Source organism: Lissotriton helveticus, chromosome 2_1 (genome assembly GCF_964261635.1).
Source record: "Lissotriton helveticus chromosome 2_1, aLisHel1.1, whole genome shotgun sequence".
NCBI lineage: Eukaryota > Metazoa > Chordata > Amphibia > Caudata > Salamandridae > Lissotriton > Lissotriton helveticus.
Window position 1 is genome coordinate 552,914,706 of NC_136059.1, and position 16,914 is coordinate 552,931,619.

Genomic DNA, 16,914 nt, shown 5'->3' on the forward strand with positions numbered 1-16,914 from the left:
CAATGGGGTGCTTGCCTCCTTCCTATCCCTTAAGCACCCACACTCACCCATCATGTGGGCACCTTCGGCGAGAGTCAGGCTCACACCTGGCCATCGGGCATGGTCACGGAGAGTTAGGCCTCACACTCCACCGCCTCAGGCCTTACACCCTCACCCATGGCAGGGACACAGCCAGGTACAGGCTGCCTCAGAGCACACCCCGTGGGTACAGGCAGTGGGTGGGGTGCTTGCCTCCTGCCCCTTAAGAACCCACCCTCACCCATCGCAGGGGCACCGTCAGAGAGAATCAGGCCTCTCACCTGGCCATCGGCCATTGTCAGGCCTCACACACCACCCCTCAGGCCGTACACCCTCACCCATCCCAGGGGCACCGTCAGAGAGGGTCAGGCCTCTCACCTGGCCATCGGGCATAGTCAGGGAGAGTCTCACACACCACCCCTCAGGCCTTACACCCGCACCCGCCGCGGGGCACAGCCAGGGACCGGCTTGCCTCAGACCCCCACCCCCTGCACGGGTACAGTCAGGGACAGGCTCGCTTCCCGCCCCCACCCCTCGGGCCCCCGCCCTCAGCCGTCACACGGCGGGCTCTGCGCGCAGCAGACTTAGAGCGGCAGCTCGGGCTGTGACATTTGCAGCTCGTCCTGTGATTGGTCCGGCCCGAGAGCCGCGCACCGGCCCATTCAAGTGCTAAGCGCCTCCCCCTCCCTCTGAAGGACATTATAATGCAAAGGGCCCCCCTTTTTAACCACAAAACTGAAATTTCTTTCATTTAGCTGATCTATATCGATATCCATAACTATCTATTTAAAATCGCTCCCCGTCCGGCGGCAGAATTTGGGGGGGACAGGCCTTCGCCCTGGAGCGGTGCGCGATGCTGTCTCACGCCGACCTCCTGGACGCGCGGCTCGGTGAGTGTGCCTCCCTCCCTCCCGCGGCTCCGGCGGCGCTGCTGACCTACTCCACGCTAATGCCCGCTAAATGGGCTAATTCCTTCCAAAGTAATTGTACTCTATTCAACTTTAATTTGATTTAGCTTCGTATTTAAGATAATCTGGGTAACATGTTGAGGCATCTGGGTTGGGATGTGTGCGTGTTTTTTGTTGCAGATCTTAATGTTTCGTTTCTGTTTTGTAATAATCATAACACTGAGTGGTGGCTGTGTCTGCCGTAGGAAGGGCGCCTTCGCGGGCTGTGGGGCGGACAGTGGTTGCTTGAACTTTGACGCTGTGTTTCTGTTTCAGCGCCGGCTCGGAGAGCGGCTCGCCGCCGGCCAGCAGCGGCTCTGTGAGTGACCTGCACGGTGCAGGCGGAGGCAGGCTGCTGGCGCCGCGTTACTGCACGGGAGGAGGCTGCAGTCGGACACGGGGCGGGAGATCCCGAGGTGTCGGCGCCCCATGGTTTGGCGCGAGTTGTCCTGGCGCGGCTCCTCTCTGGCGCCGGTTCTGATTGGATCGGCGGTCGGGTTCTGCCCGAGGCGTGTTTAGGGTGGCATGTCCGTCCACTAGACATCTCTACCGGGTCCCTGGGGCGGGGTAAGCAGCGGCTCGAGTTCGCTTCTGCCTGTCGCTCCGCTGGACCCCTAGATGCGATGGGACAGGGGATAGATTCTGCCCGTCCCATGTTTAAGGGTGTTGTGTTGCTGTACTGGTCTTCTCTACATGTCCTGGGAAAAGGGGTAGTTTCTGCCCGTCCCATGTTTAAGGGTGTTGTGTTGCTGTACTGGTCTTCTCTACATGTCCTGGGACAAGGGGTAGTTTCTGCCCGTCCCATGTTTAAGGGTGTTGTGTTGCTGTACTGGTCTTCTCTACATGTCCTGGGACAAGGGGTAGTTTCTGCCCGTCCCATGTTTAAGGGTGTTGTGTTGCTGTACTGGTCTTCTCTACATGTCCTGGGAAAAGGGGTAGTTTCTGCCCGTCCCATGTTTAAGGGTGTTGTGTTGCTGTACTGGTCTTGTTGTACTGGTCGTGTTGAGGGTGTTGTGTTGAGTCGCTGCACGGGTCCCCTAGATGTGATGGGATCAGGGTTAGTTTCTGACTGTCCATCACGCTTTAGAGTGTCAAGTCTCCCCGCTGGTCCCTTAGAAGTAATAGCACACGGGGTAGTTTCTGCCCGTCGCATGCTTTGGGGTGTTATGGGACCAGGGATAGGGGGTGCGATGTCACCGTCTTGGTCCTCTCTGGATGCCCAGGGACTAGAGTCAGTTACTGCTATGTCACCGCCTTGATCCTCTCTGGATGCCCAGGGACTAGAGTCAGTTACTGCTATGTCACTGCGGTGGTCCACTCTGCATGTTTTGGAACTAGAGGCAGTTGCTGCTATGTAGCTGCGCTGGCCCTTTCTTGATGTCAATGGACTTGTGGCAATTGCTGCTATGTAGCTGCGCTGGTCCTCCCTGGTTGTCATGGGACTAGGGTCCGTTACTGCTATGTCACTGCGCTGGTCCTCTCTGAATGTCTTGGAGCTAAGGGCAGTTACTGCTACGTAGCTGCAGTGTTCTCTACCTCTGAGGTAGTTATTGCCCACGCATGATTTGGGGTGCAAACACTGGTTCGCCGGGTGCGCCGGGATCTCCCCAGAGCACTCGGCCATAGCAGCGCAACTTGTTGAGGATGCTTGTTCTTTTGCGACAGTTGCCCGGCCGGGGAGAGAGGCGGGCAGTAGAGGTTCTTGTTGTTCCCGGGTGCTTGCCCACCACGGGTGGAGATGGTGGCACTGAGGGAGGAGCGGGAAGCCTCGTGTGTAACGGCGGGTTTCAGCTCTAGAGTGTCATTCGACCGTTCCGCTGGTTTCTGATTGAACAGTGCCCGCGCGTTTGTGCTAGAATCAATGTTTTCAGTGGCTGGGGTATTATCGGAGGGAGTCCTGTTTTCTTGAGTTACATTTCGCCATATCTAGAATAGAATGACATGTTCTAAAATGTCTGTCATCCTCGGTCATATACGGGACTAATGTAGTACTTTATATTTAGAATACACGTATCTGCTCCAATGACTGTCCTGATCTCTTCTGGTGATTCTATTCGAAGCAGGGCACATTGGTAGATTTATTCTTAGAATGTCCCATTGAGCACATCTAGAACATCACTGTAAGTTGCATCGATTCGTGTTGGACTCTGCGGCACATTCTCAGCCTTGTTTTGTATGTGAGATGGTGCGATTCTAATATATAATTGTCTCTTCCAATCATTTTTCTGTCTGGGGGTGCACTGGGGTTCTGCATATCGAACAGTATATATAGCTGTTCCAATGATTTCTTTAGCTGGGGACGCACCCGGAATCTAGTATTTTGTTGTGGGGGTATGCACATCTACAATGGAATTATCTGGTACATGAATTCTTTCTAGTACCTTAAGAGTGTCATGTTTGTGGAGATATGCATATCTTGAAAATTAGTATCTGCTAAATGAATTCCTTCTAATACGGCGTACATTAAGATTGTCGTGTTGTGTTGTGGGATTATGCATATCTAGAATGGAATTATCGGTTATATTAATTCTTTCGAGTACCTAAGGAGTGTATTTTTTGTGTATGCATATCTTGAATATAACTATCAGCTAATTGAATTCTTTCTAGTAAGGGGTGCATTCGAAGTGTGGTGTTGTAGGGATATGTGTATCTAGAATATAAGTATGTGTTACATTAATTCTTTCTAGTACCGTAGGAGTGTTGTGTTTGTGTATGCATATCTTGAATATAATTATGCGTTACATTAATTATTTCTAGTAAATTAGGAGTGTTGTGTGTGGGGGGGTATGCATAAGTTGAATATAAGTATGTGTTACATTAATTCTTTTTAATACTTAAGGGGTGTTGTGTTTGTGGGGTTATGTATATCTTGACTACTAGTATGTGTTACATTAATTCTTTCTAGTATGGGGTACATTAGGATATCGGGGTACAGATATCTTGAATACAGTTACCTGTTCAAATAATTACTTTTAGCCTGAGGGACAGGTTGGGAGAATTGCATCTCTGTGACTGGGGTGGTCTGTGGTGCCAGAGTCAAGGTCTGCCGGGCTCACCTGTGCTTCTCCCTCCACAGGCATGAAGGATGCCGCCGAGCTCCTGGGGCATCGTGAGGCAGTGAAGTGCCGGCTCGGGGTGGGCGGCTCGGACCCGGTGCACCCGGGGGAGCTGGCACCCAACTCAGACCAGGTGGAGGGGACCACCCTGCTGTCTGGGGAGGACATCACCAGCGTGGGCTCCAACCAGTCGGCCCTGGCGGTCATCTCCAAGGACCCCGACAAGCAGCAGCAGAACCAGAGCCAGGGCGGCCAGCAGCAGGGCCAGAACCCGGGCCAGCAAAAGCAGAAGCGCCACCGGACCCGCTTCACGCCGGCGCAGCTGAACGAGCTGGAGCGCAGCTTCGCCAAGACGCACTACCCCGACATCTTCATGCGGGAGGAGCTGGCGCTGCGGATCGGCCTCACCGAGTCCAGGGTGCAGGTAAGCGGCTGCCCCCTACCGTCTATAGCGCAGAAGGGCCATGGCCCGGTGGCCAGCTGACCCGAGAGCTCACTCTGACATGCTGAGATCTGTGGCCAGCTGACCCGAGGGCGCACCTTCGCATGCTCTGAGGTGATCTGTGGCCAGCTGACCCGAGGGCGCACCATCACATGCCGTGAAGTGATCTGCGGCCAGCTGACCCGAGAGCTCACCCTGACATGCTGAGATCTGTGGCCAGCTGACCCGAGGGCGCACCCTCGCATGCTCTGAGGTGATCTGTAGCCAGCTGACCTGAGAGCAAACCCTGGCATGATAAGGTGATCTGTGGCCAGCTGACCCGAGAGCACACCCTGGCATGATAAGGTGATATGTGGCCAGCTGGCCCAAGAGCACACCCTCGCATGCTCTATGGTGATCTGTAGCCAGCTCTGGGCTGGTTCCCCTGAGACTCTTCAGTGCCAGGTTGGTAACACCAGGCACCCGTGCTGCAGGTAAATGAACCCCACACCACACCCTCCGCTCAAGGTCCAGTGTGGCCAGCACCGGGGTTCGGGTGATAAACCTGTCCATACCGTCTTCAGTTCAGAGGCGTTAAGTCCAGCCTCCACCATGCTACAAGTCCCTACCCAAAAATCCGGGGGGGGGGGGGGGGGAGTTCCAGTAAGGTCTCCACCTGGCTGAAAAAAGTCTACGGCGCACCTAAGAGAAATGCAAACAGCACTGCCCTTGGCATGCAGGTGTCGGCAGGCAAGAGCCGCGTCCAGAGCGCAGTCACTGACTGCAGGGATCCGCCTGCGCAGAGCAGGGGAAGGTGACAGCCAACTATTCAGTTGTGTGCTTCGAACAACATTCTGTGAGTCCATGTTAATAAGATGTCAGTTAAGAAACAACATAACAGAAACACCCCACCAAGCACCGGCACTTCGTGACAGTAAAAACAAGAATGAGGTGAGCAGACACAATGCACAAAAGGGTGCTTAACGTAATTCCTGCCGGTACTAACATCGCCTACGACGCCATGACTGGTACCTTGCGAGCTGCTCACTGGGGGGGGGGGGGGGGGGGGGCATTAATTGTCGCTGTTAGACTATCGCTAACCCACTGCGCAGCATACTAAGACTTCACATCGGCATTTATGCCGCATCGGCTAAAAACGTAAAAGAGGTGCCTGGCCCGCCCCAGCAGACCTCCAGCCCCTGAGAAATAGCGCTCTCTTCGCTGTGGAAGTATCACGGCGCATTAGCACGTCTGGCTGACTCCGGTAAAGCTATGAGACTAGGGTCTACACTGGGAAGTGAAAAATCCCACGAGGGGTGCGTCCGCGCCGCCTATTTAAAAGCGTCGCTCTTTTGCACCGTGGAAGGATCAACACGCAGTCACGCGTCTGGCTGATACCGTGGTAACGTTATGAAACTAGTATAACCCTGGAAACTGCAAAGCCCGCGGAGAGCGTCTGTGAGGTTCCGTGAGCTCCCCGAGGTGCTGAAGCGACTGCCGGGCAGGAGCCCTGGCCATGGTCCTGAGCAGTGTTTGGGCCGATACATTCAGCGCAGACACCGGCAGTTAGGAGAAACAGTGCTGGTGAACGTATAGCCTATCAAAATATAAACACGAAAAAACATGGCGTTTTTACAGTCACTAATCTCTCATAAATACAGGCTTCAGTAATGTACTAGCCAGTAAAGTTCAAACGTAAGTTTAATTCATTCGAAAGGTCGCATGAACCTCATTCACGTTCATAAAACAACCAAGTGGCACGCCATATATTTATTTAAACCACAAATTATTTCGCCGACATGAATTGCGAACATCATTTAATATAGCGTTTTTTTCTTGAGAACGCCACAGTGAGGTGGACGTGCCATAGTGTAGGTGAACTCGGCTGCACTCATAGGACAATGGACGCAACCAGCATTAGAGCAGACGCAAACAAATGATTTCAATAGGTAAATGGCGGCAGCGCTACAAAAGAAAATATGTCTATTGCACGGAAATTTGCTTCACTTTTTAAATATTTGCCGCTGGTCTCAAAACTCGCCTGAAATCTTCCTCAAAGATCACGCGATGCAAATAAATCTAAGCCTTTAACTCAGCCTCAAAAAGGGGGATAATGACAATTGCTGAAAAGGCTATTTAGCAGCAATGCAATTTGAATGTTTTTACCATTCTCCACTCTTTAGCTGCGGAGTGCCATCGGATCCGCATTGCTTTCTTAATTAACATTTCAAGATGATTAATACTCGTTTCAGGCAGATCTCATTTCAGTAAACTCTGCTTGCTTCACAATCCGCCGTATGGCGCGCTGAATGTAAACGGAAGAGTGATTGGGTCTCCCGCACAGAACTGCTGCTGTTCGAAGCCCGGCTCGTGGGCACTTTATGGGCAGCGGTGGTGCCCGCCAGGGTGGTACCTGTATGTGCAGAGGGCAGGCAGTCACAAGGGCCGTTCTACTTAGCAGGCAGGGCCAGACCCAGTGCCTCCCTGCTTTGCGGGCTATAAAACAACCCCGTTTATGACACGCCATTATTAGAAACCAATTTCAGAGTTATTTATAACCGGGGACGGCTTATTAAGCAGCAATGCGAGAATCATGCAAACTGGCGATGGAACGCGAGATAATAAGCATAATCATTAGTCTCTAGCACGGATTAATTAACTTTCGATACTTTATTTACATAAAAGCCAAATCAACGGAATGGGCTCTTGTACAGGCAGGATGGGGTTCCAGTGGTATTTTTTTTTGTGCCAGCGCACAAATAATGCCTCGTAGATCGGGGAGAGTGGCGAGGAGTCCCCGGAATGGGGCTGTCACCTGCCACAACTTAATAGGAGACACGCTGAGAGTATTTTCGAGTTTTCTAATGGAATGAGAAATTGCATTTTCTTCCGCTCGCAGCATATTACAGTGTAATGACTTCGGCTCCGAGTTCACGGCTCGCTGCTCGGAATGAACCCGCGATCCGAGCTGGGGCACGGCGCTCCGGATTTCCCACCAAATCTCCCATTAATCATCCGCAGGGTTGAATTCCGATGAGATCTTCATAAGGCCAAATAAATGCAGTGTTTTCTGAGACTGTCTCCCTGACATTTGCGGCTTATAAATCAAAAGGGCACTGTGTTTTTAAACATGTTTGCGGCAAAGCACTCCTGCTTTATTGTCCTTACAGCATGCACGAGGAACACATTCTGCTGCGATAATGAAGAGCAGCAGCCTTCCTTCTAAGCACTCGTTGATTTCTGCGGATGGCTGCGGTCAAGGCGCTATTGTAGTCTGGTTCCGTGTTTTCCCCATTTAATCCGAGTAATAAGGGAAGCGCGCTAGCGCCTTGGAGTGCAGATTTACACCGCCTCTATTTCCCTTTTTGCTACAGCGCTTCAGACGGTCCCGATCTCGTCCAATATAGGCGCGTCGCACCCCACGGTTTGAGTGGACACATCCCTTCATCGAGAGACCTCACATGTCTTTAGTGGCCACACTGGGCCTGGAGCGGCTCATTGAGAAGATCCTTTTTTATATAAACAATAGTTCTGTCGGGAACCATTGTTTATATATAAAAAAAACTTTGCCCAGGTTCTGAGGGATACTGGGTTACCCCATAGTAACTAACTCATTGAGAAGATCCGGCTTCCCCCATTATCCTCAGAATAGTTACCTTCTTAAAGGCGCACCCTGTTCAGTAATAACGGACAGTGGCCCTTATCATCCAACTATCACACTTCAATTACTGAAGCCTTTCAAGGGTCGCATAAAGCCCAAAGGTGTTACATTTCTCCCCCTGCCCCTCTGCAGGCATGTTCGAATGCAGCGGTTCTTATAACATTTTGACTTCCACGGACCCCCAATGAATCACTGTTGGAAGCCACGCACCGCCACCTAAACAATTTTGATGACATGAAAAAAAATACCCAGACCTATGGTAACAAGTAGACATAAAACATTACAACATATGTTCTTTAATACACAAACACACATCAAAATGTTCACTTTAATTGACATGTTGGAGCGTTTCAAAAGGTGATTTTATTTTTAAATAATTAAGCGTTATCCTAAACTCTCGCAAATCACTTTATCTTTTATGCACCTAATGCAGCCTTCCTTTTTGTTGGGGCACACCAAGTGCTCCAATGAGAACACCAACCAAGCACATCACCGCTTACTGAACGTGTGCTGCTCCAATGAATCAAATGAAAGATTCCAATTTCATTTTTAGTTCCAATGCCAAATTCCTTCAAAGTTACTGAGCTTACGTGTTTTGATGTGTTTTGTTATGAATATACTCTATTACTCTAGTGATAATATTTCCTTTTCTACACAGTCGTAGATCCCCCCCAGTTGAAGTCGCAGGCCCCTGGGAGTCCTGGACCACAGCTTAAGATTCACTGCCGAATGTAGGTTTGTGTTTCTTCCAGCAACCAACCAACACTTGGGAAGGTGCTGGGTTGGAATCTGCTCAAGTTTAGTAGGAGATTCTATTGTCAGTCATTTCTACTCTATTCCTCACCCCATGTATACATTAGGAATGTCCTCGTTTAGGAAGATGAACCCTCAACCACATAGGTGGCAATTTTCATCTTTGGGTCTGCCACTTGCTAGGGAGGAAATGCGAGGGACCCCATCATCCTCCTCGCCCCCCCCCCCCCGGGTCCTTTTGTTCTTTTTGTGATTTATTATTTTTTTGTAGGCCCATATATGCACAATGTTCATGCATGTGGGTGAGGGTATTTTCATACCAACTCTTTTCGATTATTAAGGTCGGTTGCAGAGAGGTTCTGCCAAATGAAGTGAATCCAACAAAGATCAGACGGAAGCGATTAGGAAATGAACGCCCAACTCTCCTAATTAAGCGAATCATTCAAGCTGCCAACGTGCTAAATCTTGTTCTCGTGACGCGGGCGTTGAACGGGGCTTTACAGCAGTTTTCAGCAGGAACCCATAAGACACGATTGAGGGTCTTTTCATCTCCTGCATTGAAACGGTCGCAGGTCACTAATATTTATATTTTGTCTACCAACCCCAAAAATATACAATATAACAGGACTTGTGTGCAGCGAGATGTCTCACTCGAGACTCATGTTGTGGTACGGTTCCGAATATGCTCCACATTTCATCGCGTTTTCCACACCATCCGATATTTGCGATGGTGTTTTCGAACCCTATTTGTCACTTTTTTTCTAAAACCAAGGCAGCTCGAGCGATCTGCTTTTTAATCGACCATTGGTCCTGCTCAACATTCTCATGCCTTCCGCTTCAATACCTGTTTCTAATAAAATGCTGAATTCTTTATAATAAATACAGAGCGTAGGTAGCCTCTGGATCCAGGCAGAAGCGCATTAGACGTGAAGGTAGGAGCCAGATGGACGCAGGTGTCCGCGCCTGAATTCTGACCGGAAGTTGCGCGTAGCAGATCCTGGGCGGGCCCTTTGACTCACGAGGCGCCATTAGAGGTCGGAACCCGAGATGAATGACTTCAATGGGTCAGCAGAGACCTCAGAGGCGCAGGGCGCGAGACTAACCGAGTGCAATTAGCCCTACAGAGCGCCATTACGGCGAGCGATTAAATAACACAATCCAGTGTGCACTCAAGCCTTGTGAGCACCTGAAACCAATCTACTCTGGGCGCTGCTTGAGTTATGAGGACTGTGGACGGACTTTAACCACAGCCAGGCGGCCAATGAGCACAGATGCCCCAGCAGAGTCCACCGTCCCCCCGCTGCCCTCAGGCGCACCAGACAGATACTTTTTGTATTTATTTTAGTGCGTGTTCCATTGGGTGTTGAGACTGACAAAACCACACAACGAACTATTTCACGGATGGGTGGATGCTAAAAAAAAATATTCGATCTCGTAAGCGGGTTACCTGCAGCTCACACAAATATGCAACCCTGATCAACAAACGCTGGTAGCAAAAGGGTTTGCTGCATATTTGAAACAAAAGCATAATTATGTGTGTCCGCGCATTCACAGCCGAATCCATTTCCCACATTGCGCAGTCCATTTGTGTTAGAAAGGCGCCCTTGTGATTGGACGCACAATTTATTTATTTATTTCAAAAGTTTTATATAGCGCTGTCTAGACCCGGAGGTATCAGAGCGCTTACAAGATACATTGTTATACCTGGGACAATTTAGTAACACTCGAAAGTATGTCACTGACACACTTTTCAGTGATTTTCTAAGTGAACCCTTAGAATGTGTGTGTGTGTGTGTGTATATATATATATATATATATATATATATATATATATATATATATATCTATATATATATATATATTGTCGTCACCATGCCTCGCTTACATATAAAGAGTTTAAAGGAGGTTGCCTTTTAATTTAAACGACAATCCTAGTGTAAGTAGTTTACAATTTAAAATCCCGCTTTGTTTTTATGCGCAAAAATAACGTTATTGCGACTGCAAAAGACATTGACAATTCCTCATTGTCACCACTTTCGATGTGAGGAAGATGTTACCCAGAGTTAACATCAAAGAAATGACACTCACTGCGTCAGATGATTAACGGCCTCCATTATGAGAGCCGTTTTGATTGATAGATTCCACAGTCTCGCGCCATTTTCATGCTTTAGGATCCATTACACATCGCTATGCTAAAGGGTTACTTTCACGTTTCATCTTCACCCGGAGCCAGCACGTCCTATTTACTCTTCTTTTACTTCCGTCGACGCAGCGGCGACGAAGCAACTGAACAAATGTGGATTCATATTAATCCAGGTGTGTAAGCAAGTATTCAGTTTACAGCCTGGAGAACATACAACCGCGTGTCAGCATTTCAGAACGACAGAAGCCACGACTGACGAATCGGGTGCAGAAGCTGTGGTCTCAAATAGGCAAGGACAGAAGGGCTTTCGCGTTTTAGTTATGAGGAAATACGAGGGTAACCCCACCCTGTAAACAAATAACCCGAGTGCGAAGGTTCACATGCATTGGAAGAGTTGGCAAGTTTGGTTAGATGCCGCGTGTATTTAGTGCAAGGCCCATCAACTCGTACCATGTACAAACAGCACTCCTGCGACTGCCTAATCATATTTTTGAGTATGCAGAGGCGCATTTAAAAAAGTGAATATTTCTTTATGGAGCGCTCAGTGCACGTAGCCTCCGGTTTCTAAGCGAGGTCAATATTAGCTGGAAAGACACTGGCAAAGAGGGAGGCTGAGTTGCCCTGATACCATATATTTCCGTAAGGCGGGATGAGGGATCTCCTGGGTGAACTATTTAGCCACTGGGCAGTGTCTCCCCCACAAAGACTTGGGGTCCCTGTTACGAAAAGACCCGTTTCATTGTTAGTGTGCCATTCAGTAGAGCGAAAACACTGATCAGTGTTTCACGTACACAAAATAGGCCCTCGAATCCAGATGCCCTCTATACAATGAAAACAAGGAGAAATCGACGGGTTTAAAAAAAATCTGAAATATTAAAGAAATACTATTACTACCCAGAATATTAAAATAACGTAAGGAAAAGAGGATCCAATGATAGGATGGGCAGATCACACGGAAAAGTTCGCATCTCGAGCGCCTTAACACCCTCACGTGATTCGCATGCTCAACAAACCCTTCATTGATTGAATGAGAACCCAAGGCAAATGCACTCAAAAACGGAAACACTGATGGATGACACAATTCGATGGAGACTATTATCTGTTACTATGTTGTCACAAAGGGGGTGATGCCCATAGTAGGGATACCATTAATCCACGCCATGCTTTACCTACAGCTAGCAAGGCCTAAGATAGGAGAACAGCAGGAGACTTCTCAAGACATGGTTGTTGGAACAGTAGCAGCTCTCCCTCCTCCCCCCCTCCCCCTCCCCCCCCAGCGCCTTGTGACCCTCATGGGTGAGTAGTGCGCTCTCCAAATATCTGATTGATTGATTGAGTAATAGAATGAGAGGACATTTATTGGAAGATGGTGCAGAGAATGGAGCACAGCATAACATCAACGGAAATAACGGATACATTATAAACTTATTCTTTTGAATGAATATACGATGTTGACAAGTCTGCCAATAAATAGGGTATAGTGCTTGGTAGGAGGTGTCAGATGCAGTGCTCTGGGGGAAGGATGAGAGCTGCAGAATCCCAGATAAAACTTTGCTCGTTTTATCTCGATGCATAGCTCAAAACTATCTCTTTATAGGGGGCGGTTATCTGATCTTGGAGGTTTTAAAACTGGTCTTTGGTTTTTACAGCCCCCTCCATAGTTCCCAACCGCCACGGAAGTAGCAACGCCCCAGAGGCAGTGGTGCTGGAACAATTTTCAGAGTCTGGGTGCTGCCATTGATGTTATATCACTGAACGCACCGGGATTGTCAAAAGTCACACAAAAAACACAAGTATAGCAAATGTGTCATGTCCATTCAGGAGGAGAATTGTAAGGGTGTGGTATGTAGCTGCTGGGGTATTTTAAAGCACTGTTGAGGTAGGGTACTGCAATTTGCTGACCACATTGTTATTGAAAAGGCCACTAAGTCTGCATAGAAATACAGTTTTAGTGATAAAACTGAATAGCACAAAACCGATAATGTGTTGAAATCAGGTTGCAGAAATATTTATCTGCACACAACAAAATAAAGTGTCTGGATTCGTTTTAACCCCATTACAATCTTTGTTTCCATAACAATCCAGACTTACAAAATATGGGCTTCATTTGAGGTTTCCTAATTAATGCCATAAGTTGAACTATGTGTGTAGTTAATTTAACAGTATTTAAATGTTATTTGTAAAAAAAAACTGACTCCCTACAGCTGTTCCTTTCATTTCCAGTACCCCAGCCCGATTGTACAAAATCCTCTCACTTTGTAGTCTTAGAAATAAAAGTAAACATCAGTTTCCAAATAAGCAGCAATTTGTCAGAACACATGAACGGACATTTGACCTATATGTTTAAACACGCAGCAAAAGTGACATGATAAACATAAAATGTAAAGGCATCTTTATTAGATACCACACTCATTCCCTTTATGAACTGTGGCATAAATATTTCTGATGGTGCTGCAGCAACACCACCCACCCCCTCCTCCAGGGTCTAGGCCCTTAGGACTTGAAAATGAACAGTTAACACAGCTTTCCCACTTGTACAGAGGCAAAAAAACAGCCCAGTCTCTGAGCATGCCTCTGTGTGTTTTCTTGAGGTAACGAATACCCATAAGCAAGACTTGTAACTGAAGTGACCTAGAGGCCTAGTCGCAGGTAGGGTTACCTTTCGCTTCCGACACCTTTAAAATGGCCGTCCGAGCTGCGGTTCCACCAGTATAGGGCAAAGGTCACCTAGCTGCTGCGCATGCGCACATTTGAATTTGCTTTTGGTGTTGGGTTTGTGCTATGGAGCCTTGTTTCACGTAGGATAATGGCGCGAGGTGTTGCGCATGCGCGCTGCTGTGCACGTTGCGTCGCCTCGCTCCGGCCTTGACCCCCTCTCTCTTCTCTCTCCTCAGGTCTGGTTCCAGAACCGCCGCGCCAAGTGGAAGAAGCGCAAGAAGACCACCAACGTCTTCCGCTCCCCGGGCACGCTGCTGCCCACGCCGGGCCTGCCGCAGTTCAACTCGGCGGCCGCGGCGGCCGCCGCAGCCATGGGCGACAGCCTGTGCTCTTTCCACGCCAACGACACGCGCTGGGCCACGGCCGGCATGGGCGTCTCGCAGCTGCAGCTGCCGCCCTCCCTGGGCCGGCAGCAGGCCATGGCGCAGTCCCTGTCGCAGTGCAGCCTGGGCGGCGGGCCCTCCAACTCCATGAGCCTTGCCAACAGCCTGGGCGGCTCCAACGGCTCGGGCCTGCAGTCGCACCTCTACCAGCCCGCCTTCCCCGGCATGATGCCCGCCTCGATGCAGGGCCCCAACAACGTGACGGGCTCGCCGCAGCTCTGCAGCTCCCCGGACAGCAGCGACGTGTGGCGGGGCACCAGCATCGCCTCCCTGCGCCGCAAGGCGCTCGAGCACACAGTGTCCATGAGCTTCACCTAGTGGCGCCCCCTGTCGGCCACCTCACTCCTCCTTGCTCGGACTAGCCCTGCTGCGGCCCAATTCTGGAAAACCACCAGTCTGCAACATGCCCGTCACCGCCGGTCCGACAGGCGCCGCCTGGGCGTAGCCCCGGCCCTGACTGAATGTGACATTTTTGTGTTTACATTTGACTGAAATTAAATCTCTCAAATGGACGTCTGTGATCATTCGTAGGGATGGCCCCGTGTGGCATCATTATGTTCACGCCTACATAGCCCTAAAATGTGCCTCTTTACAGTTCTCATGCTTTGCAAGTATGGGCTACAATGAACCGTCCTTGAAAAAAACACCCAGAGAACCGTCAGTTAGGGACAGCTTTATGGTTAAAGAGTTGGGTAACTTTAGGGAAATCTATGGTCATGTTTTGGCAAGTGAACACTCGTCAACTTCACAATCCCTAAACCATTTTCTTATCCTATCCATACCCTACTGACCAACCGGACTCCATAACACTCGTATTTTTTTTCTATCCAATTTTTTCCAAATTCATCACTTTCTCAAGTTGTATTTCTTTTTTGTTTACATGTTTTCTCATCCTATCAATGTCTGTAGTTGAAGATTAAAGAAAACTGCTGACAAGAGCTACGCATGGTGGCGCGGATGGCTGTGCTCGCACCTTTCCAACACTTCTCGTGCCACTTGCCAAGCTCTCCTCATGTGGCTATTGTCCTTGCGAATCTACTATTAAGTAGCACACTATTATTATTTTTTGATTCCCCCATCATTTTTAGTCCCTAAGCATTTTAGCATACCCCATCTTCCCATGCAACGCTTACCCAATCGTCTCTTTTCCTGCCTCAAGGGTTGAATTCAGATACCAATAGACTGACGTGTACAACAATGTGGTTCTGCTGTGACGTGTACTTGCTAATCTGGCATAACTGAAATCACCAGATCTTGTTTCATTTTTCTGTGGTATCTCAAAGACTTCATCAGTATCTATGGGGCTTAAGCAAATTCCTTATTTCTAAGCACAATAAAGAGCAGCGTTACAATTGGACGGTTTTCTAAAAAAAAAAAAGTATATATTTTGCGCGGTTGGCAGACACAGTATAGCTTATGTAATACAACATTCAAGTCATTTTTTCAACCATTGCGAAGTAAGAAAACAAAGAGAAAATTCCATATGCGTTTTCAAAGTCTGAAAGCAAAAGCACTTCACTTTTTGTCTGCATTGTTTACGTTGGTTTGATAGTCTTTTTTCTACTCCTACTTCGTCGCTGATGCCAGTACTCTGCATACCCCGCACACCAGTGGCACATATTGTGCACATGGCACAGTGACAACCTTGGACTTTGTACAGAGAAAACAATCAGCTCTTTCTGCATGTGCTGGTCGAATACAACGACGGAGATCAGAAGCTATTTCTGAGAATGAACAAACCTGTGAGATAGGATGTTTTGTGTAGATAAAGCATTCTTGTTAATAATGGTCAATTTGTGATATGTTTTAACTTATTTGTCCGTGCTTATTTATTGAAATTTGGGTTTTCTTATTAAATGTTTGACAATATAAGATATATTATTTGACTTTTCCTGACAAGTTTATATCAATTTAATGTAAATGGATAAATAAAATCATTTTCAATATGTGATCTGGAGGACTGTGAATTTTGTTGAAGGTTTAAATGAATCCCTGCTTCCGCATTCCAACTTCATATAAATAACATCATCATTTAGCAGACTTTATAGTTTGATCTGACGTAGGTAAACGGTAGTAAATGGAGATTCAGCTCTAATCAAATAGTTAATGAAAGAAGCTGTACGCCTTTTGCCCTAAACGGCATTGGTTTGCCATCAGACGATATGCACACTTCGGTTTCTTGCGGTGGTGTCATTGACATAACCATACTAGGAACTATAACGAGTATGTCCAATATGTTGAGCTCTTTCGAACGTTATTAGCGCCCTACGTTTCATTGCCACATCAGTCAAAAACAAAACAAATCGCCGTTGGTGATAATTTCCTAGCTTGCGATTTCAGTGGCGATGTAGACATTTTAAATCGACTTGGTTCTTAGAGCCACGCACGCCAAATACCCGTACCTGAAACTGAGGCCACGTGCAAGGGAACATTTCTAATGTCAAACCTTAAAACGAGTGTACGCAATCAATTACAGCGTAAAAATAGGAGGCCTGCCTCGTCTCCCAGCAGTAATTACATGTCAGCCTGTTGTGTGGCTTCTGTGCACCTGTTGGCATTGTTATTCATAGAAAACAGACATCCCCCAGCCCCTATCGTCTCTCGGCCCTTCTCTCCCCGTCACTCTTGTTTTCCCTTCTCGTGATCTTACCCTTTTCCGCTCTCTCTATGTCTTCGTTAGATTCACCCCCACCTATTCTTGCTGCTGCCCCACGTGCTGGCAGGCAGCAGGGGCAGGCAATGGTTCCCCAAGAACAAGGTGTGCGCTCCCAGAAAGCACCTCTCAAGGCGCACCCTTCCTTATGGGGTGGGCTG

The 16,914-nt window shown here is 48.4% G+C and overlaps 1 protein-coding gene and 1 long non-coding RNA gene across 2 annotated transcripts in view; one reads left to right on the forward strand and one right to left on the reverse strand.

The window, feature by feature from the left end:
* LOC144819422 (uncharacterized) overlaps positions 1-13,700 on the reverse strand; it is a 419,348-nt gene extending 405,648 nt beyond the window's left edge. Inside the window, exon 1 of the long non-coding RNA XR_013607358.1 lies at positions 13,659-13,700. This is a non-coding gene — a long non-coding RNA (uncharacterized LOC144819422). The remainder of the gene's footprint in view (positions 1-13,658) is intronic.
* On the forward strand, positions 782-16,051 carry OTP (orthopedia homeobox). Its single transcript, XM_078677316.1, has 3 exons — positions 782-908; positions 4,042-4,445; positions 13,894-16,051. The coding sequence occupies exons 1-3, from the start codon at positions 872-874 to the stop codon at positions 14,416-14,418; spliced, it is 966 nt and encodes a 321-aa protein (XP_078533442.1). The 5' UTR covers positions 782-871; the 3' UTR covers positions 14,419-16,051.
* The last annotated feature ends 863 nt before the right edge of the window (positions 16,052-16,914 follow it).

What these genes read in the sequence shown, in the direction of transcription:
- OTP (XM_078677316.1), top strand. Translation starts at nt 872, where the DNA reads ATGCTGTCTCACGCCGACCTCCTGGACGCGCGGCTCG. An exon ending in CCTCCTGGACGCGCGGCTCG is followed by an intron (nt 909 to 4,041) that starts GTGAGTGTGCCT and finishes CTCCCTCCACAG; the next exon opens with GCATGAAGGATGCCGCCGAG. An exon ending in TCACCGAGTCCAGGGTGCAG is followed by an intron (nt 4,446 to 13,893) that starts GTAAGCGGCTGC and finishes CTCTCTCCTCAG; the next exon opens with GTCTGGTTCCAGAACCGCCG.